General features: G+C 33.0%; 1 protein-coding gene and 2 long non-coding RNA genes across 3 annotated transcripts in view; 2 read left to right on the top strand and 1 right to left on the bottom strand.

Annotated features, from left to right (window-relative positions):
• Nucleotides 1–27,838, top strand: part of LOC138122770 (uncharacterized) — a 186,709-nt gene that overhangs the window by 144,588 nt on the left and 14,283 nt on the right. The gene's annotated exons all lie outside the window — the stretch shown is intronic.
• On the top strand, nucleotides 1,635–27,731 carry LOC138123982 (uncharacterized). The gene is made up of 2 exons (XM_069038870.1): nucleotides 1,635–1,736; nucleotides 27,177–27,731. Exon 2 carries the CDS (start codon nucleotides 27,248–27,250, stop codon nucleotides 27,680–27,682), a length of 435 nt encoding a protein of 144 aa, XP_068894971.1. The 5' UTR covers nucleotides 1,635–1,736; nucleotides 27,177–27,247; the 3' UTR covers nucleotides 27,683–27,731.
• LOC138123983 (uncharacterized) lies at nucleotides 17,364–21,034 on the bottom strand. The gene is made up of 3 exons (XR_011156965.1): nucleotides 17,824–21,034; nucleotides 17,627–17,774; nucleotides 17,364–17,543 (listed from the first exon to the last, which is right to left on the bottom strand). It is a non-coding gene; the product is annotated as an uncharacterized lncRNA (long non-coding RNA).

Here is a 27,838-nt window from a genome sequence, read left to right on the forward strand (position 1 = left end):
TCAATATTTACAATAATTGCGATTTTTTCCAGACCTTCCTTGTCTGGATTTTTATGACTGTACTTTTCGATTAGTGTGTCAAGGATTTAACAAGACCTTGTTTATTTACTAGGAGAGAATTTTAAGCTATTTATAAAAGAAAGATTTCAAAGATACTATATCAGGCGATTGTGATTTTATAATGAAATTAGGCAATTTCAGATTACATATAATTGAGCAAGTTTAAATTATCCACTTCAAAGCATAGCGACAGAAAAAATATTGCATTAACCAATAAACATAAAATAATAACCTTCAGAAACGCAGTTGGATGTTTGCTTATACTCCTAAGTTTAATTTTAGGTTATGTAGGTTAGGTAATGACAAGGACAAGCATGTCCGAACTTCAAACGTAGCAATTTTTGAACACCATTTTGTTAATTATTATTATTTTCACAACTGTACAAAATGTTTGTAGAATATTCACCATATCATATTAGAATTTGATTTCCTAAGATAATTTAAGTAGTGTAAAGATTAATGCCTTTGCCATCATTATTTCATCAATTATTCTTATATATTATTATAATATTCTGAAACGACCATGATGGGCAACTCCCTTAGAAATGCAGGTCTTTATAGCCGAAGTGTTATTTCTGATGGAACAGCAGGAAAGTTTTTTATAAATAAAACCAATCAGATCGAGTTTTATCTTTTGGAAATTTCAACATCGAACCTTCATGGGTAAATTACTCTGTACAGTAGCAATCAAAACAATCTAGATTTGACGTGAACAGTAGGTATAAGATAATGTTATGTTTTTGTGTATTTATGCTTTTTTGCGCATGATCGTGAAATCGTGTAGCATCTCTGTCCCATAATATTTTTATTAATCTGGCCCTAGCTAATTTAAGTTTGTACAAACATGGAGGTTGTTCGTTAGTGAGTTAAAAAAATCAGGTAAGATACGTAATTGCGGCAATGATCATGTACAAACAAACCTTCTGCGTTAAACAAAATCAGCCTTGAATGTAGCAACAACACGAAGAAAAATAGAATGAGAACACGGAGAGGTAGAGAGCGGTGTAACGGGGAAACGAATGTGTTCAAAGCAAACACAAGATGAGGAGAGATGCTGTAATTTATTGAGTACACGGCATACCTGGCCTTATCGCACCAGAGATAACACAAACCGCCATCTTATGCAAACACCGAGACTGGTTTATGGTCACATAGGATGTCTTGTTGCAGGTTGGGCAATATTCCCGGAATTATATCACCTTATCTTTCACGTTTCTTACGAAAGACTTGAGGAAAACTCTGCCCACATGAGCACACAACAATTTAATTTCGTTAATTTGCGGCGATACGGACAGATATGGAAAATATGATCGAGGGGGTGGAGGCACTTGAAGCGACGCGTGCTCGGCTCGAGGCCACCCTTTGTCTCGCCTCCCAGCTGCTTGTGCCCTTTTATCGCACTTTATTAGTTTGCACGCTGACTACTTCCTTCTAATACATTTCTAGCAAACTCTTTTACAGAAAAACACTGTTGCTTCGTCAGAATATACCTTTTATTGCTTCGACTGTATCTACTTCCTGCATCTAGGAGTGCTATAAATAAGAATTGTTAATCTCGCACCACCCTATACTTTCCTGTTATCTATGATAAAAGTTCTCATGTCACTGTGACTTGTGGGAAAATACGGTTTTAAGATATATCAAATAAAAAGAGAAACACCCATCAAAACAGTTAGGTATGTACAGTTTTCTCTTTGTAAAAAGAAGTAGTAAATATACAGTCCTATTGTAAAATATATTTCACCAAGCTCAAATTTTTGTGTATTTTTTGTGTGTTGTTGGAATTAGGAATTCCAATTTATTTATTGATTTACCCAAATTTGATTGGGGTGCCATTCAAAATAATTGTCGTTGACGCCATAATGTGCAATAAATTATTGAAAAACAGCTATTATCTGCAAAGATATGTCGGGTGTTCATCTTTTCAAAGTTGGAGTTGATTGTGAACGCACCACGGATTACAGACCACGGATCAGCTGTTTAAATCTAACCTCACTTTTTGCGTTGTTTGTGTTTTTAATTTGCAGACTGGCGAATGGTGCGTTCACAATCTACTCTTCAACGCCAACTTTGAGGATACATTTAAATGAATACCCGATACTTTTAAAAAATTAAACAGGGCTGTCCGAGGATTTTCAAAAAAATTCACCATCATTCCGTTTTGTTGTAATAGCTCTACACTCACATTCTGTTGGGTGATTCAAAATGATTGTGGATAAAAATGGCAACTATGTACGAAAATTTATGTGGCAACTGTCAAAGAAATGTCAACTCTATTCTACCGACACAGTTGCCACATAAATGTTCGTACATACATAGTTGCCATATCATTTTGAATCACCCAAAATATACTTATTCGAAAAAAATAACTTGACAAAAGGAATAGCTATATTTTCCAATATTCCTATTCTTTTTGAAATCTTGAGTTACTTCTCTTTTTTTTTGTAAATGAAAATTTATTTTAATCAGTCCATTCTTCAACTGACTGTTTTCTAAACAATTTTTATGAGAACCTATTTGAACAAGATTTCTACATGAAAATTTTGCCATTGCTTTGGTTTTTTACATTTTCCAAATTTGAAATTATGATTGGTTAACCTTGCTTGCCGCTGAGAGATTGTATTTATTATTGCTGCGGAAAAAATGAGGAATAGATATAATTTTGTTCAAATTTCTATTACCAGTTGTCAGTCAAACGGACCAGTATTTCCCGCTAATGCACTGCCTCCGTGTGGAATTTCCACCGCGTAAATGTGAGTTTTCTTTGTCGTTTGCAGTAAAGCGCTTTAATTGAAGATAAAGAGGGCGCAACAGTCGTATGAGGCACGGTATGAAATCCGCGCGACTAAAATGTGTTTGCTTTTCTGTCCTATGTACACATCCTTTGTCCGGACTCACCGATATCGTATTTACTAGACATCTGCTCTCTGTACCGCTGTACCAGTGAGGAGGGTATAAAAAGGTAATCATTCGATACCTTCGAACGTCAAAAATTAGTGATCTTGAAAAACACAACTGAAATTTGTTCCTTATCATATTAGCGTGTCCATATTTTAAAAGTGATAAGATACAGCTCTACGTGTCTTCTGAAAAAATATTGTTTATTTGATAACATTTTCTGTACATATAGGTAGTTCGGAATAACTGCCACATTAAATCACAAAATAGATATTTTTTGTGAAATTAATGAGATTAGCGTATCCAACTCGTATTTTCGTAAACGATTTATTGCCTCTGCTTATACTAAAAAAAAACGTAATTATGTTTTGTTGTCGAAAAAGAACAATAATAATCGAAATGGAACAATTAAAAACATATTAGATACACATCAAGTGTGTTCGAGTGAAAAATGGCTGTGTTGGTATTTGATTATCACTTGTTGTTTGTATTCACCAGACAATATTTATTAGAAAATAATAGTCTACTTGTAAAATACTAGTGTTAGGTAGGTATTAGTAGTAGTAAAATAACATCTCTTTATCTTGGTAAAACCGGTAGGGAAAACCAACACTATAAGATAAAATGTATTTGATATCCTCAATTGGTAAATAAAAATTAAAGCCTTGAGTTTATTGCCAAAATTTTTGGTTGATCAATAAATACAGGCTTATTATAAATGATTGTAGTCCAAGTAGGCGTAAAAACTGAATGTAAAATTTATGCTTGCCGCTCCATATAAAAAACATCAAAGTGATGTGAGGAGTGCACACCGTTCACACACAGGAGTTAAATTGCGTGCAAAACAACTCAATATTTTTAGAATTGGTTGCAAAACAACTTAATATTTTTGGTTTCAATCGTTAATTCAAAAAAAAAATCTCATCACGGCACTTTTCACCTAAAATAATGACAGTGACAGCGACAAAAATCGACAGTTCACTGTATGTATTTAATACATAAAGTTTAAAATAAAAGGCTACAAGAAATAATTGTGAATTAATTTAATCGTTAAATAAAAAATTTGTCGAAAAACAAAGTAATCTTTAAAGTTCTTTAAGAAAACTCTAATGACAGAAGAATAAAATACATATACCGTATGATCAAAAAATGTCTGATCAAGAGCGGCTGTGAAAAATAAAAGCTTCGAAATTGTGTGGCCTAGATTTAGTCACAAACTAGTAGCTTTTCAAATCTTTTGTTTCTCATAGCTATCGGGCATTCAAATGAAATCCTGGGCTGGGAAGCGTTGGAAACTGTCAATGTTTCGCCTTTTTAAAGAGTAAATTGACAGTTGTAATTAGTAGTACATAGTAGAGTATGTTGACAGCTAACCTAAAATTTATAAACCAAAAATTATTTCTGTTTTTTTTTCTTTCTTTCGAATGCTTTACATTAAAAATAAAATAATCTAACGATTCCTATTCTCGAAGCAAATATCTAAGGGCTGAAAACAAACATTTTCAATCATGTGCCGATTAAACATAAACAAATGTCATTCGTGTCAAACGGCGGGAAATTGAAACTTGAGGCTGTTTGAAATGGTTTACTTTTTTTAACGCCCACTCAACCCAGGTTTGAATCATACAGTACTAAACCGCTTAAAAATAATTATGTATATGTATTTATTTGCTCCGGAACACAAAGTAAAATAAAACGAATTTTTAGTTAAAATTTTATTTACTTAATTATTGACTTAAGTTATCACTCAATTTTCTATTTCCATAGCTCGTCAAAATGTGGAAATTTTTTATCGTTCTGATACTAGGTAGGTAGGTAGGTCAGGTCAGGTCAGGTCAGGTCACATTTTATTTCTCTATCTAGAAATTTGGCTAAAATTTACAAATATTCTTTTCTACTATCTTTCACAAGTTCAGAACATAAGGTCAGTTAATCAAAATATGTAATTCAAATTAAAATGTCTAGATTTTACAAAATTTTTGTTTTAACTATTAAAAAATTATTAATTAATTACCATAATTTAATTTCATTAGTTTATCATTTCAATTGTGTCTAGACATTTGATTTCTTGTTAAGCGTCTAATGAAATTCAAAAAATATGTTAAAGAAATTATGGTTATCGATCTACCGTTTTCTCTCAAGTAATTTCCGTTTTCTCATCGAAATATCAGACGCTTCCAATTTGAGTATTAAATTAAAACTGAAGTGGAAGCCTGAATGATGGATTAAAGTGCATATAGTTTGTAGTAGTTGTATAAGCCTTGCAAGGGCAACTCTCCCCTGTTTATTTAAGAGATCGCAGTTTTACTATATCAGCGGGATCCTCGCCATCAAAGAACTTTAGCACCAGTTGGTTCCGACGCTTCATGGTGACGCCTTATTTTCGATACAGTCAACAACAACAACTTCAAATTCATCGATACATACCTATCGTGATAATTAATTATAAATTGTGTTAAAGTGGTAATCGTTTTTAATTGAAAACTAGTGGTTTTTTAATGTGTTCGTGAAGGATTTAAACCATTTACTATCAGGCACTTTTGATTAAGTAGATTTTTACTGAACTAATTACTATAGGTAGATACCTATGAAAGTGCAATACCTAATTGATAATTTCGCATTCGAACAATGAACTATTATATTAAAAATATATATCACTAATTTCGATAACGTCACCTTAACTTGTAACATGTGTGTAGTTTTGATTATGTATATTATTTGATAAAAGTGCAATATACTTTGATAATATTTAATAGTTACAGCTTAGCTATGATGGATTTGTACCTGGGCAAAAATAATAATATGACTAATTCATTTTCCTGTTCCTTTTTATCACTTGCCTTTAAAAAGAATTATCATAATTTGACAGAAGTTGATTTAGTTACAATTTGAATCTGTTAATTACGATTACTTGATAGTCGATCTCTATCTCTGCCAATGTTGATTACTTAATAATTTGACCGTTTTTTAATTTATTTTAAATAAGTAGGGTGTAGACGTTTGACTAAGTTTTTGATTTAAAACTATTAGTTCAGTTCTGTTAACATATGCAAAATCTAACAGTACCTATTCTACAGAATCAAATCAATTTAGAACTAACCTTAAATCGTTGTACAGGGTTATTCTAAATGATTGTAGTCGAAGTAGGCGTGAAAACTGAATGTAAAATTTATGGTTGCCGCTCCACATAAAAAACATCAAAACGATGTGAATAGGTGAGTACACACCGTTCACACACGGGAGTAAAATTGATTGCAAAACAACTCAATATTTCTGGATTCAATCGTTAATTTAACAAAAATAAATAAAAATCTCATCACCTCACTTTTCACCTAAAAAATGACAGTGACAGCGACAAAACTGACAGTTTACATGAAAGCGGCAAAAATGTAATAACATGGGCATGGCCTACTTCGACTACAATCACTTGAATAACCCTGTATAATTGTGCCGTCGCTAAAGTTCTGAGCAAAATGTTTGGAAAACGGTTAAATAGATCTGTGTGTTATTTCACATATTTCTTTCGGATGTTTTCTTAAATTCTTTCAGTAATAATTAAATGCAGAAACTTTATATCGTGGGAACTAATCATTTATGAGATTGAATTTTAGTTTTTCGAGTTAAGTTTTGGATGAGTTTATCGTTTTATTATTCGAAAATTTACATATTTAGTAAATGATTATAAGAATACAAATTAATCGCGCACAAGTATGTACGAGACGTTTAAATGATGCTTAACCGAAGTGCGGTATTTAACTTCTGTTAGATTTAACACTTGAAGAAGAAATTATGGAGTCTTTCGTTCTATAAATATGAAGTTTTTTTATAACTCGAAAATGTTTAATCAGAATCAAATTTTAAAATAATTAATATTCTTGAAAAGCAACAAAATTTAAATTTAAAAAAAAAAAATTAATTTTGAAAAGCAGCAAAATGGCGAAATTTTGAATGAAATGACAATAAAAGTTAATTACGATATCGTATGTGTCATATTACGAAAATTATCTAACATAGCCCTTACAATACGAATAATATTGTATAACGTTTTATCTACTATCAATTATTTTATTATCGTAAGAAATGATTGGTAAATAAGAAAAAATAATATCACGCTTTGGTCACCATTGTGATACACGATGCAGGTCAAGAAAGTCATCACCAAGACATCGAGATTGCAGGAAATGAGGCTATTACAAGGTGAGACCAGCGACATCACATCACACGACAAAAATTGTACTATACTGCACTTGTACGATCATGCGACATTCAAATGAATGTCACAAAATTTCACTCTATGTATTCATAGAAGATAAATAAAATATTACAAAATAATAAAAATTATAAACATGAAGATTCCTTTGCCTTCATCGTTGATGTTAAATACCGAGCGACCATTTAAATTTATAATTAGAGTATACTATGATTTTTAAATTAGATTGGCAACATTGACTGTTGATTGAGAATTGACTCGCTGTATAAATTAGAGGTTATGTAAACATGTTGACGTTTAAGGTTCTCTCATATGTTCAATCGTTTTAATCTGTGAACTGTGATTTACAGCAAATGAAGCACTAAAGAATAGTAGGTATACAGTTCGATTAACAATAACAAATATTCAAAGTATCCCGGCTTCGATGCTGTTAACTTGCTGTATCGTATTTTCAAACGCATTTTCGAAAATCTATACAGTTACTGCGTTTTGGGGTATTCAACTGGAAAATTAGGGAATGCATTTCTAAAATCTTTAAAGCAAGCTTGTATGGAGTACCTACTTCCGTTCACCAATTTTCAGCTGTTCAACCTTCTTAAAATAACTCTCCGTAAGAAAAATTTTATGTTCTAAAGCGTAGCGTCACTTTGACAATTTAAATGAAGCTGTCAATAGTCAATGTTGCCAATCTAATTTAAAAATCATAGCCTACTCTAATTATAAATTTAAATGATAGCACGGTAGTTTCCTTATTGTATTGGGGACAAATTACTTTGGTCGTCAAAGTCAGTTGACTGACATAAAGTTGTAAAGCAAGCATTAGGACGGTTAACCTTATTTTTTACTACTGTCAACCACTGTCACTGTCAAACTCATCGTTGCAAAATGTTAAATACCGAAAAATGGACAACTGAAGAAGATATTCCTAGGAGGAAAAATTGAAAAGGTTTCCACAAGGTAATTTGGCCCATGGACAATCTCCTAGAAACAAGGGAGATGATTCTAAATTTTTGAATGGTGGAAGGTGCCATATTTTTGACAAGAGAAAAGTCAATAATTTGAAATTGTCATCAATATTGACTTGACGTTAATGCTTGGTTTACATTAATTTGTTTTGAAGTGACAGAAAAATGACGACCAAAGTATTTTGTCCCCAATGGTAACTACTCACTAACAAATTTTTTATTTTACATCTTGTTTTAAAAAAAATGCGTTTCTATATTGTTTTTCCATTTGGATGTTGTATCGCGCGTTCAAATGAGATCCTAGGCTGAGTAGGCGTTGAAAAATTAAACCGTTTAGAACAGTGTAAAGTTTGAATTTTCCGCCGTTTGACACGAATGACATTTGTGCCCTTAGATATTTGCTTCGAAAATAGGAATCGTTAAGTTTATTCTACTTTTAATGTAAAACATTGCAAAGAAAGAAAAAAAGAAAGATTTTTTTGGCTCTAAATTTTAGGTTAGCTGTCAACATGCTTCAATTAACCTACGCTTTAAAAAAGCACAACAATTGAGGCTTTCCAACGCCTTCCCAGTCCAGGATTTCATTTGAACGCACGGTATTATTTAAACAAATCTACAAGTACTTAGAGACTCGTTCAGATACACGTGTCTTTTACAATGTTTCGTTCCTGATTTATGACCGATAACAAATCTTTTGTTTTTAACTATTGAACATATTTGTGTGATGCAGTCATGTTAGTCTGATTGAGGTCTAGTTCTGATAATAATTTGTTAAATTTTTTTGATATGTAAAATCAGTTTTTTTTTTAATAAATAATTTAATAATAAATATATTTCAACTTAGCCTTAGCTTTGTGGTCTTTTTATGTTCACATCGACTGAATTGAAAGAATCTTGCGATGCTTGCGAGGAAACTATTGGGTGTTCATTTAAATTTCTGGTCAAAGTTGGCGTTGAACGCATTACGGATTACGGTTTAGGATGAGCTGTTTAAATCTTACCGTTGTTTGTGTTTTTACACGAGTGGTGCGTTCACAATCGATTCTTCAACGCCAACTTTGAGGATCAATTTAGATAAACACCCGATAGTACCTACGTTGTTCAGTAGTCATTAAAATATTAGCTAAAAATGTTTAAAAAAATCAATCTTCTTTTTTGTAGAAGATATGGACCTATTCGTTACACTAAATGTGGCAACATTTAAAAAAACATTCTACCCGTATGTACCTATCCCAATAGGCTGCAAATATTTCATTTTTTTATATCCATGGAAATGAGAGAGAAAAATCAAAGCCATGTTGCCCTACGTTATTTGAGGTAAAACGGACATAAAATTACTATTTGTTAATGCTGGAAGTACCTAATGAAGAAAATAATTGCAAACCTGTAGACAATCGTTCAGAATTATTATATCGCCGGCCAGTAAAAGATAAATAATCAAAATCTTTATTTTACATTTAAAATACCTAAATGAGATCAAAGCTGCTCCTTTTGAGCAAATTTAAGAGGTATAGAATTTTTTTTATTATTTCTCTCATTATTTTCTAACTTGAGTTGACATTGCCCCATTGAGTTGTTCGGTGAATTTTGGGGCACCCAATATAAAACAATTATTGTTTCCTTTAAATTGATCTGTATATCAACAACATTTGTTCAATCCGTTTGTCAACACAAAACAGTCTTAAATGTCAAGGATTTTCAGTTGTTCCTTGGCTCGACTAAAATTCACTAAATAAAAAATACCCCTTTTTCATAAAATTGAAGAAACACTCGAACAGTGTTGTTTGCTCATATTAGATTAGTTTTACTCATGAATATGTGAAATCTTTAGACGTCAAACAGATTTGCTCCTTAAATTAGATATGTTACATTGAATTTTATTTTCTAGCCGAAATGGAACCGAAGTGTCCTTCTTAAATAATTCCTTTCCGTGTGACACTTTCAGGGACTTTTCTGTTAAAATCTAGGTAACACAATATCGAAAATTGCTTTAGCTTTACTGAAGATCATTAAAAATTTAGGAGGTGCATTAATGTGGTCGGCACGCAGCCGTCCAATTTGCATGTTCTTTTCCACCACTCGCCCAACCCTCCGTCTCTGTCCTCCTCACGCGCGCATACCAAAAGTGACGTGAAGAGAGAAAAGAGACGAGAAACAACAAACACGCATGTAGCATGTACATGCATAGCTTTATGGTCCCATGATTTTATCAGGCCGGTCTCTGATTGGTTGTTTACTTAAAGGGGAGGGCCGCTGGTCCCCGGTCGTGTTTGGGTCATATGATATGGATGCTGGATTCGATTGTTTTTTGGAGTGGGGATATCTACACGTACTAGATCACAGTGGGTTTTCATGTCGATTCTCCTCGCATCGTGTGTTAGGTGACTTTGTTTGCACCGTATACAATCACGAAACAATTTTTATTTAACAGATTAGCCGTAATTTCCGTACGAATAAAGCTGATTATAGATAAAACACCGACCTACGACTAATGCGAAACCTTATGGTTTATCTTTGCGAAAGGCAAACATGCGACCCTTGATTTTAATGTTACTTATGACCGTTAATAAGCCGATTAGTAATGATATATCCGTACAGCCTAAGACACTGCAACTTCCTTAATAGCACTTGCTATTCTGTTTAAGTTTCTGATTACGACCGTTTCACTAGCAGACTTTGAAGGGTAGGTATATGCGTTCACAGTCAAGAACACTACACTGTCTTGGGCAAAAACCCAAGCTAAATTCCTAAAGCACTGATCGATGGATATGGGTCGTTTTTAGTGTTGGTATAAAATCTCATTTATATAAGCATCGACGTGCGTGAATACCCGTAATTTAACATGGGTACACACATTATTATTTCTATTATTGTACATGTAGTTGCTACTATTTTCCGTTATCATATCATAACCTAATATTTATTATTACTCATAACGCTGTTTAACGAAATGATTTCATTTGAAAGCTAATATTATTCGTTCCACCGTTTTTTCCTGCATATTAGCTTCTGTTTTAAAATCCCTACCAAAAATTGCCAATTAGTTAATGGTTCTAATTGAGCTTCCAACACCTGAAATTACAACCTGATTAAATTCTCTTAGATTTTTTCAGGTGTCCAATAAACAGCGATTACACGGGTTAAAAATTTGAAAAAAATTGTCAATTAACATCAGTTAATTGGTCAATTTAAAGAAGAAAAAAATGGCACACTTTTTTCAACCAATTTTTCTTTAGGATTTACTAAACTAATAAAAAAACAACAGAATAAATATTTCGGTAGGTATAGGACTACTAAAATGATTGGGAAATAAAAACGATTTAGAGAAAAATAAATTTTATCAAAAAGGGTATCCCACTATGAAAAACAAATCGAAACTCAAAAAAAGCTCAAACAGATAGTGCTATACCTAGTATGTTTCGGAGCCCGATGATAGATTCCAGTGCGTCCAAAACATTTCATGAATAATTAATTAATTATAAGCAATCTAGGCCATTCTACTTGTACATATTAAAATATTACAATTTAACTTTTTGGATTTCCTGCTCGAAAGTACTATCCCTTACCTAGCATCTTCCAAACATCATGTTTTCTCACTTTTATGCCAGCAAACAACTTTCAGAACGAAGATGGCCAATTTGTTAACGTTAGCCGAGCGCAAGTATCTTCCCGACAAAAGAAATTTGCATGTGAGTGTGTTAAGCGGTGATTATTATTGATTTACCTATGACAACCCAGTTTTACGACTTACCGGCATCGAACTCAGAAACGGAGTATCCCTAGGCATACCAATCAAAAATCATCAATGGACGAGTTTATGATCTTATATTGAAAAATTCCTAACGGAAGACTTAAAGGCTCTACCGATTAAAAAAATACCTACTTACCTAAAACAAAACAATTTAACTACATAATGGAATGATAGATACTACAGGGTCTCTATAAATGATTGTCTGGTCAAGCCAGCCTTGGAAAAAAATTGTACTGTTCCGCTTTTTTGAAACCGATGCCAAATTCTAGTTCGTTTTCACGGTCACTTCTGACATTAGTGACTGACGTTTCGTTTGCGCTTGTCAGTTGAGTTTTGGTTCCTTATATTCGTTTTATCGCAGTTAATCACAGTTAATATACACCAAAAATCAGTATTTTTCAATAAAAATTGCAAGTACGTCCGCTTTTAGAGGTAAATACACTGGCAAAATTTGTGAGGTTATGCTTTAATGTTTTATGTTTTATTTTAGCTTTATTTTCTTTACAATGGTTTATTCTGTTGAACAGAACACGTTCATTGTTGTTTTTTACTTTCGAAATGGAAGGTTTAATAATGGGGAATTATCTGTTTGTAAAAATGAATTCCATCAAAATATCTGAACAACATTGTGAACAGATTTTTAACAATCGGAACAATTAGCAGGGGTAAATCATTACGACGATCACCAGTATCTGATGAAATACTCAAGGATTTGAAAGAAATGGTGGAAAAGACTACAGATATCAATAGCCTGTTTATCTCAACAATCTGGTGTACCACCATGCACTTGTCACAAAATCATTAAAAATTGGCTACAACTGCGTCTTTATAAAATTAGTGTACAAGAACTCCAACCTGCAGATTATCAAAGTTGTGTTCAGTTCGAAAATCACCTCAATTTCATAATTTGGAGTGCTGAGAATCCACACCAATTTGTAGAGACTCCTTTACATGTTTTGAAAATTGGTGTGTGGAACTGTGGATAGCAGTGTTGCTATATTTACCCTTAACTAAGAAAAGCTGCAAAATATTTTTGAAAATAAATGAAGAATTGTCAAGTGTTTAGAAGTTAATGGGGGACATTCTCAATCTATTTTATAAAAAAAATACCTATTTGTTATCGTTATTTAGTGTTGTAAATTATGTTGTTGAATACATTTGATTTTATTGAAAAACCAGTAAGACTTACTTGTTATGAAAAACACTGTTATTTATATTGGAAGAAAAAATGGGAGTCAATACCATATTCGACAATTCAGTCTAGGTCGTATTTACCACTAGCATAAAACAAGAAATGTGAAAGCACTAAAGCAGACAAAAAGGCAGTATCAAGTATTGTATTGTGGTATACGAGGACAAGGTGTTCTCAATATTTATCTGTTTGGATTTGTTCTCATACCAATTCCTGTACAGTGTGTGGCGGTACGATGGGGGCAATACTTGTTCCCCTGTGGGTGTTGATATTAAATAATAAATACATTAATGTTAGCAAGAGTAAAGCACAGTTGAAACTTGTCTCTGGTTAAAAGCCAACAACCTAACCTGAAAATGTGACATTCATTAATTGCCGAACAAAGCGGCACATTCAAAATTTGACAACTTTCCATGGCTGGCTGAACCCGACAATCATTTATAGAGACCCTGTAGTTCTTCACTACCAAAATTCGGGAAGTTAACTAAGGGGGAGATTCACGAAACTTTGCAAATTTGCAAATCGTTAACGAAACGGCAAATACAATGCTTCAACAATGTCGGTTGTCATGGTTTTGAATTTGCAACGCCTTATCGAGCCTTACCGAGTTTCGTGAATGACCCCCTAAGAAGGTAATGTTATCAATTTCATGGGCACAAATTTAGACTAAAACACCTAGATTAGCTAATACATTTATTATTTTTGCGACTGTTAACAAAACTGTCCCATATTTCACTAATATGTAATACTCGTACGAGTAGTTTGCAAAGAAACTATTTTTCTTCAAACGTCAGTAAAATATGACATTATACTGCTGGATTGATAATGTTAAAGTGTCACATCATTTCCATGGTATCTGACGAGCTAGCGAGTGGCAGATATAACTTTTTATCTCAGCCGACGAGCGGCAGATAAAGTAAACTAGCTAAATCATTTGAAATTGCTAACTGAAATTTTAACAAATTCCTTTCTGAATCTTATGAGGAAAATGTACGATATTATTCGTAGGTATACCTAACAGGTAAAGTAAAAATATCTATTAATCCTGGCAAAAATTGGTTCAATTTCAATTTTAAATTTTTATCATTCTTAAACAAAACAACTGTATTATCTTTGCAAAAGGAAATAATGTCACTATTGAAAAATAAAATGACCAGTAGATATATGATTCGGTAAAAACGCACTTTGCAAAATGCAAATGCAGCCGTGAATCACTACAAAATTCTCTCAGTTTAACACCAAATTAAACATTTATTACATTAATTACATTTTGAACAGAACTTTTTATGCAGTCGTCACCGAAATTCCAATTAAAATTAAACTACAGGTAATAAATCTAAAATTAATCCGTCTGCGGGAGCAAAATTGCTTTTTCATTTTGGTACACAATTGTGTAACAAATGGAATTTTGGTAACGTTAACACAGTCCAAAGACGTCACAGGTTTTCACAATTGTATAACATTTTGCAAGATCGTTAATATCTAAGACAGAGACTACACCGTCTTATTTAAACCTCTAATGGTTGAATACTGTTTATAACAAACACTAATGTGGGGAATTACACACCATGAGCTAAATTGATGTAAACAGCGACACAGAATAAGCATTCCTGATTCTACAGGATGTCCTTCTGTCTATGCCTCACACAGGGAATATTCATGTTTGCCAACTTGCTAATTATAATGTCATGTTAATACTGTAACACGTCCTACGTATATACGTCTGAAACAATCAAACAAAGAATAACCTCAACCAGTTCCCAGAAACCTAGTTAAACCAAGACCTTGACAAATTCTCATTCGCACGTCTGAAAAAGACTTGAGACGTTTGAAAGATGGGCAGCGCACCACGACTCAGTCGGTAATAATTTTGAAATAGTTCCGGCAACACAAATAGTTACCTTTCCTGACTGTGCTAATAATTTATATAAATGCATTTGTTCAAATACGTTAATCACATAAGTACATATGTAAACTGCAAATTACAGAATTATTAACCAGTTAAAACTACGTATTTCAGCTATGATCGCACGTAATGTACAATGTGAATATAATAGAGTCGATTATTAATTAGTGACACCCCGGAAGACGGGGGGCGGAAATAACACCAAATCTACTTCCGGACGACGCACGGTCACGTGTCGGTGACATCAGCACAGGTCACGTGTCAAAAGGGCAATCATTAGACAGTTCGTTTCCATTTGCGTTGAGGAAATCGCGATTAAAACACGCAGTTTATCCACTCCACTGGCACGAATTATTAATGATGACTTATTAGAACCGTGGGTTCTGACTAATTTGCTGAAATAAAAATGAACACTGTATAATTCGCCGTCGGTAATTAGGAGGAATCGACGAAATACCCATCAGCTCCTCTGTTGGTTGGTTCGTTCGGTTTTTAGTTGAGTGGATCCATTGTGCTTCAGTTCTGTAGGTGCAATGAAGCATTTTATTGCTTGAATGTAATGATTACAAACAGTTGGCATGCCTGTTTGAGCTTTAGCCACAGGGCATCTCCACTCATCCGTAGCTCGTTCGTTCATTCATAAATACGGCACAATAAATAAGTTCTTACCTAGCCAAATACGCTTCGATTATCCTAAAACACCCAGAATTATATTTTTTACCGTTTTAGGAATCTACGGAGTGTTGCACAGATTTAGTAGATAAGAATAAACCCTAATAATGTTGCCAATCACAAATGGAAAAAAAATGAAGAATTTGGTAGGTATCATTAACAGCCAGGACACATAAAATTTTTTAAATGTCTTTAAATTTTTCACACATTTTGCTAAGTTTTAGCTCAGTAACTACTGTTTAGGTAATCATTCGGAAAACAAATACACTGAAAATTCTCCATTCTCCATGAATATTCTTTAAATTTTCTTAACACAAAACACTTTTGCATGTGTTTTCATAAATCAAAAAAAGCAAATGTTTAAAAATTCATGTTTTTTTATTAATTTTTAAATTTAAGTGGTTGTTTGAATTAGGTTTAAAAAATATACTCAATAAATTAGATGAAACGTAAATTAAAGTTGTCTTTGTTTGTATTTTCTCCTTACTTTAAATTTATGTATTTACATATTAAATACGGAGAGATCAATAAAGAACCTGATCGAAGCAGCTTATGAGTGTTTGTCTGCATGTTTTCGGTTGAAAAATATTTGACAAGTTGTCAGTTCGACTAAATTCTTCAAACTAAATCTTAGGTAGGTATATTTTACCTAGGTAAAAACAGTAAGATCTACTTCATAAAATTAATCCCCAAAAAAAAATTAATACAAATAAAGAAATTTTAAACCTAATATTTGTATAGTTTGTCCAGCGAGAGATTGGTTGATATAAAAATCACTAAATTCTACATAGAGAAATATATCCTTCAAGCAATAACATTTTTGCCCTGAAATTATGCTCTAATTAATGTATTTTAGTACATTTTGTAGTCCGTTAATTTAATAAAATTTAAAATTGTACAATCTCTCGCTGGACGAAGTTTACCAATACATTTTTTATCTTAGAGTCAAACCTGAGAAATAATTTTATTTTAGTTTTTTCATTCATTCGCCTAAAAGGTTTTAAAAGATTTTCTTAGCTTTAACATCGATGTTTTTGAAGATGAGGGAAATTGGTGTTTTTTAATTCAAATGGAATCATTATACAGTGTGGAAACCTTAACTGGAATAAAATTAATAACTTGGACATGGGCGATTTTTTAAATCCCGAAACAGGTCGATTTTTGTTTTTCCTTGCCTACATTTTGATGCATATGGTTTTTGCATATCTTCTCCCGGAAGTGCGCAACCACCCCTAAATTTTTTTTTCAAAGGGTATAGCAAGTGACACCTCGTTTGAAAGCGCACTTCGCAAGGAATACACTATTTGTTTCCTGAATATTTTCAAAGCCTACATTGTATAAATAAAAACCAAAGACGTCGAACTGACGCTAAGATTTAATAAGCTGACATCTGACTGTTGACATCTAATTTGACGGCTTCAACGGCTCGACATAGTTCGACACAATAAAATTATATAGCGGCACAATCCCACAGGACTCTTGACATATATTCTTTTATAGATACTTTGTACTAATTAGTTAAAAAAATATGTCTACCTTTTTATTTAAAAATTAAATATCTTTTTTATCTAAACGAAGCAAATTTTGTTTGAAAATCTTATAAATTGTAAAATATTTTAAATTTCATTTTGGTTTTAGGTAGATACCTATAATTTTAGAAACCTGATGGTTATGAAACCCGCGCAACTAAGGAAAAAATGTGAAAAATAAGCATTATTACAATGAACGTTTTATTGTATTGATTTCAAAATGAAACAATTTTTTTTAATGTATATTTAAGAAAATACACAAATTATTTTATATTTAACGACTGCAATTTAGACATAAAACCAGCAGTATCTCCAGCGAATTCTTGAAGCACTTGTGACACTGAACACATAATCATACATCTGCAACAAAATTTTCCCTTCAAACAATACATTATCGGCATTCGATATCGATATATTTTTTGAACATAATAGTGGATACAAACCAGCACAGATAATGAAAGAAATGAAATCTTCGTATATTTTCCATCAACAAAAACTCTCGTCTTGTACTTCCTCAGCCTTGAAATTAATAACCGTTCTTCTAAGGGTAATAGTGACTGCTGTTGTCTTCTGTGATATTTTCAAAACTGTCTAAAAACTATTTGAAAGGATGCTTAGACCCGAAAAAACCGAAAGTTACCTTCATCAGCAAAGAGAAGAAGTTCTTTTGGATTCAATTTCTGAACTTTTCCCGTCTAAGACTAATCCTTCTTCATCTTTTCTTCTATCTAATTTCTCTGAAAATAGTCCTTTGTATATTAGATTTCTTCGTTAGAGCTTGCAGAAGTAGTGACCTTTTATAATATGGCAAATGTTACAATGCAGTTCTTTTATAATATGGCAAATATTGCAATGCAGTTTTAGGTTGTGGACCGCACCGTCGCATAGAGATTGATTGCTATTATGGTCACATCTAAGAACACATTGACGACATTTTGAAAGCGTTCTCTTAAATTTTTCCTATATAGAATATTTGACCTTTAATACCTGCACAGACCGTATAACCACAAATGTTTTGTTGCAAAACCTGTATCTCTAATATTTAAGCATCATTCAGTGTGCATACTGTAATAAGAAACCGTGAAACTAAATTTTTTATACCTAAAGTAAAAAATAATAACATCTACATATCTATCTATTGATAGTGTACCATTCTTTGATGTACGCCGCTTTAAGTGCACACTTGCATCACTGATGTACGTGACAATAGCTATGTTGCAAGTTAACGCAACATTAGTTTGAGAGCAACGGAACCGTAAAATACGATTCTAGATAATTACATGTACGACTTAAAAATTTGAAAAATTATTAATGATTAAAAATCGCTCACAATTTTAATCCACCACCATGCGAAGAAAAGCAAAAATTAGATTTTTAAAGTTACTTTTCTGGAACCTCGAGTCGACAGGACACTCGGTATAGTCGAAAACATTTCACTAGTAACTTTTCATTGTGCATCCTACTCTGCAAAAGATTAGGTAATCCAGTTTAGCGTGACCGATTGCGAAAGAAAGATGGATCCCGCAGGCTAGGAGCCGGTAATTTATTTATCCTCCCCAATATACAGGATATGTGGGATTACATGTACCAGAGGATTAATGTCAGGATGTTCGATGTTACAGATTATACGTAAAAGGTTAAGTAAATTCGTCAGGGTTTGCGAATTTTTTCAGAAGGTATTTCAACGACCGAGCTGCACAAAAGTGCTGATAGTGAAATTTTCCTCTTTATGGAAATCTTTTCAAGGGCACAGACGCAGTTTAAAGCTATTGCTAAACGATGTTGTTTAACTATATGATCGCTCATAAATTTACTTTGTATTTGCTCTACTACCTATGTTATTGTTATCACGTCTGCTGTGATCTCTGCTTTTCATGAAATATTCAATAGACAAATATTGAATTTGCGATAAATTCATTCTTCAGACTTTGACCACGTGATAACGTGGTCATTACGTTACGTCCGTATTTATAACGATGGGTAAACATGTTCGAAACAATGTGACCATTCAAAGGACCTCTAATGAGTCTTAAAGAGTACGAAAATTAAAACTGGGTTGAAGCCTTACAGGATATTGTTAAAGTGCTGTTGATAGAACAATTATCTTGGATTGCTACATAACTTAAGAAAACCCACTTTAATTAGTAAGACAAATTTGCCATTTAGAACACAACCAGAAAGCAAATAGTCTCACCGAAAAGCGCTAGTTTTCAATCAACAAAAATAATAAACAGTTAAATATTTATGTTGAAAAATATAAATAAATTAAACAGAATGAAAATTTAATATTTATTATTTGACTTTTTTACGATTTTATATTAACAGTTTACCGTGCAAATTTACAAAACGATTAAATTTAAGTAAATTTCTTCTTCTATGTTGTATACAAGCTAAACCAGTAAGTGTGGCTCCGCACGTATAAATAAGAATTGGTCAACAACTAATACAAACACTGGATTACAAGTTGAACTTTGTAATCGTTCTTTGTGCGCGTTATTGACTATTGATTCTGTCTATTTGGTCATAATTGACTCGATAATTGTTTCCTAGTTGTTTATTTGCCTTCGAATGTCTTCATTTTTCATCGCATTTGTCGTCAATACTTGACGAGAAAACCACCTATTATGCAATTAGGTGGCAAGATTACACGGGTCGTCCCATATTGCACCACGAACGGAAAAGTTTTGCAATCATTCTGCCCGACCCCGGTGCCTTCTGCGTGTCATTTTCGGGATCCTCCTCGTAGCTCATGGGGTTAATCACGGCGTGAATGATAAATTTCACGGGGCTTATGCAAATACCATTTTTTATAGATGTGGCGATGGAAGAGGCAGAGGAATTGTTTGCGGGAGAGTTTCCCTTTAACTTGCAAAGAAAAGCAAAATAATTCTGCCGAGTTCTGAACGGGCAAACATTTTAAAACATTCCTCCATCACTCATACCAAACATTGACTTTCGCTCCCTCCTTGGTGTATAATGCCGACATTTACTAAAATAATTTATTTAGCAGGAAAATGTATAACTGTCGGTAAATATTTCCAGACCAAACTGAGGCATACTTTCGTTTTGTATACTCTCCAAATACAGTTTGTACAAAATTCCGTTCCTCACGTACAACGGGCAAAGATTTCAGTGTACATAGTACATATTTAATCTAGTGAGCTGCGGAACACTCCACTTTATTATTTGACACTCTTATAATGTGATATAGATTGTGCACATTGACAAATTTATTATATTTGAATAGCGAGGAATTCCCCGACTGTCGGTTCATTTACTATTCACGTTTCTGTGTACAGAAAAAATGATCAATCAATACGGGGGATGTTCCAATTAATATCGATAATTTCTTCGCGCGCAATCCAAGTAGGCCAAGTTGTGTTCGACCCCCATAAATCACATGTTAGAATTATCTTTATTTTATTTAAACTGCGTCGAGTCGACTGTAAAGTAAAGAACAGTTGATTCTGTAGTTTTAGACAATAATTCCTTCAACAATGCACGTGAATCATTCTCTATTTACTCTATAAAACTGACACTATCTTTATCTCAGCCCTTGTTAAATTACGGGGATAAGAAAATTATTATTTATGCCTATGACGCGGGTTTATGGTAAAAATAAAGTAATAAACATATCTCGCAGACAACCGGATGAAAAACAACAAAATTGTAAATAATTCACCACATCTTGCAACATCTTATAAATTTTTTAAATGTCTAAAACACACAAAAATTTACACACGTTTTCGTAATAAGGAAAATTAAACTGAACTCGCTTTTATTCAAAACATTATGGATTGTTATCGTGAGCAAGATGAAACGTGCACATAGTTGTATGTACTAAAATTTAGTACAACTAATATTTGATATTAGTTTTATATTTATTTAGCAAGGGTTTAATAAGGATGAATTAAGTGTAAGGTTGTAAAAGCTTTTAAATATGTATTTTTTTTCTATCCGAAAAGGAAGGAAAATGGAAATGAAATAGTAAATTATATCATTATTAAAAGTAGAGATTGAAAACCGAGACGAAGTCGAGGTCGCAACTGGGCGAAGCACAAAAAGACCTTCTACTCTGAATGATATATACGAGTACATACTACATTATTTTATCTTTAAGCGGATCACAAAAAAAATCGGACTTGAACTCATTTATTTTCTTTTGCTGCAGTTACAGTAAAATGACAATTTTCAAACTTACAATTTTCAAATTCTAAGGTACCAATAATTCCTACATCTCTTGTTGCAATATTATTAGTACCTACTTCAAGGTTCAATAATATTAGTAAAGTCTACTAAGGGCTAACGTTTACTTTTTAACGTTGAACGGCCATCTTGTTATTTGTGATTTTGTCATCCCTCCACATGGGCACCGGTTAAATATTGGGTAATAATTTGGTTATTTCGCTTTTTTAGAGGCTTTTTTAATAGGGCTAATTAAATATTTCGTGTACCTAATTATTGATAAATAAATCGTGAGAAATGCTTCCAAATGACCTTACATTTAACTCAGTCCAGAGCCTGTGGCCATTTCAACTCCTTAGATTTTGAGTGTTTCAACTCCGGTTGCAAAAAAAAGTCACTTCTGAAGATAAAAATTATTTTCTGAGAAATACGAGTAAGTATATCGAGACTTGTGTATCTAAAATACAGGAGCTTCTAGATTTTCAGATTTTTCTTATCACTGTAAGATTTTAAAATCTACAACAAATACCTACTTAAAACGATTCTCGTGTCATTGACTGATACTTCTCTAATACGCATCGAGTGTTATGATTCTGTCGGTCATCATTGTTGATTGATATTTTTTTAATGTTTAACAAATATTTGAGTAAAAAAAGTTTTGCTAGAAAGAATCCCGAATTTTCGTGGAATTATGGAAAAGTATTTTATTTCTAAAGGTGAATCATAACAGTCTGGGATTCGATCACGGCAAGAAAGAATATTATTTAGCATGTGATTTAACGATTGTATCTCTTCAGAGTGATGAGTTGAGCAAACAGTGACAATTACATGAATTATAAGTTTAACGCGGAGCCTCAATTAGACGTCGGACGCCAACGAACCGTAATCATTAACGCCATCGTACTAACTGAAGAAATATGAAGAAGGTTTCGTACGAAGCTAATTTGAAAAATTATCGAAATTATATACAAGTCGTGAAAATACATTTTTGTGGTATAACGTCGCATCCATCACGGCAGCTCCCACAAGCGAAGGAAAAAATGCACAGGAAGTTAAAACCCGGTCACAAAAGGCCATTGTTGACGCTTCCTCGATGTATACAAGTCCTAATCCGCAGACCGAATCGTAAAGACGGCAGATCGAATCATTGAAATATTCGCTAATAACTCGCCAAATAAATCATGAAGTGTTTACAAAGGGTTGTTGGGAAAAAAGTCGGAATTAGGAGAAAAGTGAGAATGATTATTAAAGCTGCATCGAATACAAACACGAAAAGTATACAAATGTAACAACTATATTGAGCAAACATCAACATCACTTGTAAAAATAACAATATTTGAGCATAATGTTGACAGGTGGGTTGTAGGTCTAACAAATTTAATCTTAAATTCAAATTTGAACAGATCAAACGCAGTGCGCGATGGGCCAATATTTAGTTATTTGCCCGAGCACACAACTTGTTGACTGCGTAAATACAGGGAACCATTGTTTCCTTTTTTATATAAATTTACTATAAGCGGATTAATTTGAGGCACGCGATATTAATTCGACGAAAAATTCGCAAGGAAAGGTTAGTTAAGTAAACAAGAATTTACAGAGGCGTTCTGACACTGTACTGCACTGATTTCCCAGATGCAACACCGATCAATAAACTACTCTATTAAGAGAAGGTTTTCACGAAAATTATTCACAAACGAAATGTTCAAAATAGTTAAACCTATTTTTCATCTAAACTAACTCGGAAGAAAATCTGGGCTAAATGCTAATCCTGCGGTTGTTTGCTTTAGTTCTTTGGTTCAATAAGGCCCTGACTCTAAAAACGAGTAACAGTAATCAAAACCTCTTGAGTATTTAACTTCATCTTTATAAACAAATATTATATTAAAAATATGATTTAAAAATTACCACTACTAACTAATAATAATTATTAGGGTACTGTATAAAACATGAATAATTTAAAAATATGTTAGAAATAAAAACCTAACATTTAATGTTAGAAAATGGAAAAAGATAGGAATATGTCTGAATTGAGGTAAAAAATAAAAATATAATAGAAAATGAATCCTGAAGAAGACAAACTCAATATTTTATAGTGAATATCAAACCAAAATGATCACACAATATTAACTTTTTTATTACTTAACAAATGAAATTCCGATGAAGAATTTAATATTTATCGTAACTAATTACAGAATCGTGTAAATAAATTTCAGCTTATAAGACACCAGCTAGAAAGACGGTAAAGTGAATCAAAAGGTTGCAGATTTGTACAGCTTAAGTAAGTCCACGAACAGTACATGTGAAAAAAAAAGAAAAAAAAATGATGAGATGGGGAAAAAATTAAAAGAAGAATTAACTGTTGAAACTAAAAGATCTTAGCAACTAAGCAATCATATCTGGTAGCTAAAGAAACTATATAAGATGTAAAAAAGAAAACGACTTTATTTTTAATCATTTTTTACAGTCGTGGTAGAAGCGAAGGACACCAATTTTCCATTCTATATTTTTGTTTAGATGTTTAAAAGTCTAAAAATGTAAATTGTAACCTGTGTATACTATATCAACTGTAATAAAAATATTTGGCCTTTATTATTTTACCCAAAATTTTACTTGCTACCATATCATTTTAAGCAAAAAAAAAAACTGTCGGTGATTCAATTGCACAAATAATAATTGTCAAAATGAAAAGAAAGTGCATTTGGAAGAAATGCTACGAGGACATTTATTTTATTAAATTGTAGCAATATGTATTCTGTAAGCAACTGCGAGAAATCATGAATGGAAAAGGGAAGTTGTTTGTTGATGCCAAATAATAATAAGGTGGACTCAATTTTCTTTGGCTCTAACGTCCGGATTTAGGTACTGATGTGTGAAGTATGGTCAATAAGTATGTCAATAATATCTCTTGTGGTACTGGAATGGTAATTAATTGCGGAACTGAAGGGGAAACAATTGAACACATTATTTCTTCTTACACCGTTTTGGCTCAAAGCGAATATAAAAAACGACACGATATATTCGCTAAAATTATACACATGAATTTAGCTGTTAAATTCAATTTATTAAAGAATACACAACCACATTATAGTTATACACCAGAAAGTTGTTTGGAAAATGACAGTTACAAGTTATATTTTGATAGAACAATTTTAACTGACATTCATATTAAGCATAACAGACCAGACATTATAATTTTAAATAAACAACAAAAGCAAGCATATCTTTTAGATATAGCTGTTCCAAATTCACATAATATAACACAGACATATAACACAAAAATTAATAAATATTTAGAGCTGTCCGTTGCTATGAGAAATCTTTGGTGTTTAGAAAAAATTTCGATTTTACCACTTGTAATTTCAGCAACGGGAATAGTACCGCAATCTCTTTTTAAAAATTTAAAAATTCTGGATTTAGATAACACATTGGTAGTTAAAATTCAAAAAGGTATATTATTATACTCATGTCACATCGTGAGGAAGTTCCTTAACATTGACACAGAACATAATACACAACAAAGTCAAAATGCGGAGGCAAGACGCCGGTAATTATGTTGATAAGCACTGCACTATTACTTGATAGTAATATCCGCAATAGTGTATGTACTCCGGCAAAATTGCTGTGCCGCCGGGTGGTGGTGGGATAGTTTTGTCAATTGGGTCTTTATCAACCGTAGAAGAGAAGGCTAAACTGCTAAATTCGAAATTCGAAAACCATTTTGACATCTTCTGTTCAAGACACTACCGTCTCTACGAGTATACAGGGTGTTATGGAAGTCCACGTAATAAATTTCATCACCAATACATAGAACAAAAATAAACAAAATAAACATTTTTTACATATTGATCCTTTTCTAATCGATTCTTTTTTTTCAATTTTCAAACCCCTAATTTAACACTTCGCTCATGGGATATTGATCAACTGAAACGAAAGAGTAAGTGAAAATGTTTTTGTGCGATGAAAACTTTACAGTTTTTTTGAAGAAAGAAATCTAATACTAAAAATTTTCACTGTTTTTGAAAATAAAATTTACCTGTCCAAGTTCTTTTCGAGAAGCTCAGCTGGAAAGAAAATATTACTCCAAACTTTTGGTGCTCACTGTATATAGTGCAATGTACAAATCTTTGTATCATCGTCTGCCATTTTTGAATTTATTGCACAAATAAAGATGTTGCTAAACATCGGGTGTTCATTTAAATTTCCGGTCAAAGTTAGCATTGAAGAGTCGATTGTGAACGGTGCGTTCGTTTAAAAACACAAACAGCGCAAAAACTAGGGTCAGATTTAAACACCTGATGAGTTCACAATCGACTCTTCAACGCCAATTTTGACCGGAAATTTAAGTAAACATCCGATACATACCTACTGTACAAAAATGTCCTCCGACTAAATTGTCGTATCTTATTGCTTACCAATAACCAATATTTGATTACCAATAAGTTGGGTAAATCACTTCACAATATACTTAGGTACATATCTTGATACAATATGAATAAACTTTTGGGTTCAATTATTTATACCCCAGTAATTTCACTGCATCATATATGTTTCATGTAATTTCACATTACTCATTATCAAGAAATGTTAGTTAACTCTACAACAACATATAACTGCCCTCGTTTTTTGATTAACACATAATTATTTAGTAAAAAACTGCTTTTATCGTTGTTCTGGTGCTGTCGAAACACGCGTCAGCTTTAGAAAAAAGTGTATTTTTCTAGCAGAGTCAATAAACTGTTACTGTAGTGAACACCAAGTGGACCATCAAATTTCATTTTTAACCACTTTACGCAAACTACAATCCCTGTTTCACAATGATAAAACTCCTAACCTCACATTTTAAAACATTTTTCACAATAAATCAAAAGTTAAAATGTTTCCACTTGTTTTATATTGGTAAATCAAGTTATTTAATGTATTATTTTAAATGTGTTCAACCAAGCGGTCCGTTTTACGTAATTGACACTGCGGCAAAATTTAGGGGGCGTGGGGTGAATTTCACGGAGGCTTTGTGAGTTGACACCTGGCCTACCCAGCCTGTTAACTTTTTGTATGCCCTGTATGTAGCTTGTTCCATTCATGTTCTGTTGACTTTTACAACGTTTCCGATGCCAATTTATATGTGATTTGGTATATTTTAAAAGCTATTGTAGGGGAGTGAAAAGTCCGACTTTCGCTATAGATACATTTGTAAGTAAATTACGCTGTTAGCTTAACATCTTCTCGTAGAAATTTAAAATTTTAAAAATCAATCAGTTCAATTGTAATTAAAAAGCAAACATTTCGACTTCTATTCTACCGAATTGAAACAAACACCTTCAAAGGGAATTGGTTAATTTGCTTCTTTACAAAGCGCATCGAGAAAAGAACCACCTCGTCATGTCATTGTCACTCACCCTAGTGATAATTTTACAATTAAGAGCGTGCAAAAAATGTTTATCGAGCAAACAGCCAAGTCAACAGTCGTGTGATGTTTTGTAGTACACAAATGACCGGAACATCCGACACAACATTCAAAGAAGTTTGTTGTGTATTTGTATACAGTCCCGGCATTGTGTTATTTTATACAAAAGTCAAAATAGGGAACATAACATAATCCTGTAAAACATATTTAAAAAGGTAATATTTGTCCCTCGTGTCTTTTGTAACGAAGCGTGTAGGTGTTTACTAGTCGAAAATCTTCAATGGACGTTGATGCACAAAGAATTCGAAATGTCTACCTCGTAAAATATGTATTTCCTGCCTAGCACAACATTCCTATTATAATAAATATCAAAAATCGCACTGTTGTGATCGTGTTTGTTTCAGAATGAACATATCAAAGGCGGTTCGAGTCAAACAAATTTGACAGTCTCGTAAACAGTCTAAAACATAGTAAGATGCGCAACTCGAGCGATATTTTCTGCTTAAAAGAGCCAAAAACCGGCGAAAACGACGGCAGTCGAATATTTTCAGTCAACGGTTCCTGTTTCTCAAAAATAAACAGGCGCCAGCACACGAGCAGCGACGTCTTCCAGTTCGGCTGTCCCAAAGAGACCCAACAAGACTTCCAAATTCCCGAGACTTCTGAAATTCATGAAATTCCCGAATCCTCTGCCCAATCTGAAAATTTTGAAGTACCTGAGATGATCGATCCTGTTGAAAAACCTAAAATTGCAAGTGTGGACATCCCGTTGGAGAAAGGTTCCGGCGAGCCGGTGGTGAGTTCCTCTAGCATGAGGCGCAATCCTTTGACCGGTGTTGGTGTGGAAGACGATGAGAAACGTTCCACGAGAAGACGCCGCGATCTGAGAGCGGGAAAGTGGCTGTGGTGAAATGAATATGTATTGTTTTAATATTCAATAAACCATGTTGAAATATTCATTGGGAGCTTTCTAAAATGCGCCGCTATCTGTCGAAGTGCATTCGCACTATCAGCAGGAACAGGGTTGATAGGGAGATCCCCGTTTTCACCCTCACATTGAGTAAAC

The sequence above is a fragment of the Tenebrio molitor genome, chromosome 2 (assembly GCF_963966145.1).
Source record: "Tenebrio molitor chromosome 2, icTenMoli1.1, whole genome shotgun sequence".
Taxonomy (NCBI): Eukaryota; Metazoa; Arthropoda; class Insecta; order Coleoptera; family Tenebrionidae; genus Tenebrio; species Tenebrio molitor.

What these genes read in the sequence shown, in the direction of transcription:
- LOC138123982 (XM_069038870.1), top strand. Translation starts at nt 27,248, where the DNA reads ATGCGCAACTCGAGCGATATTTTCTGCTTAAAAGAGCCAAAAACCGGC.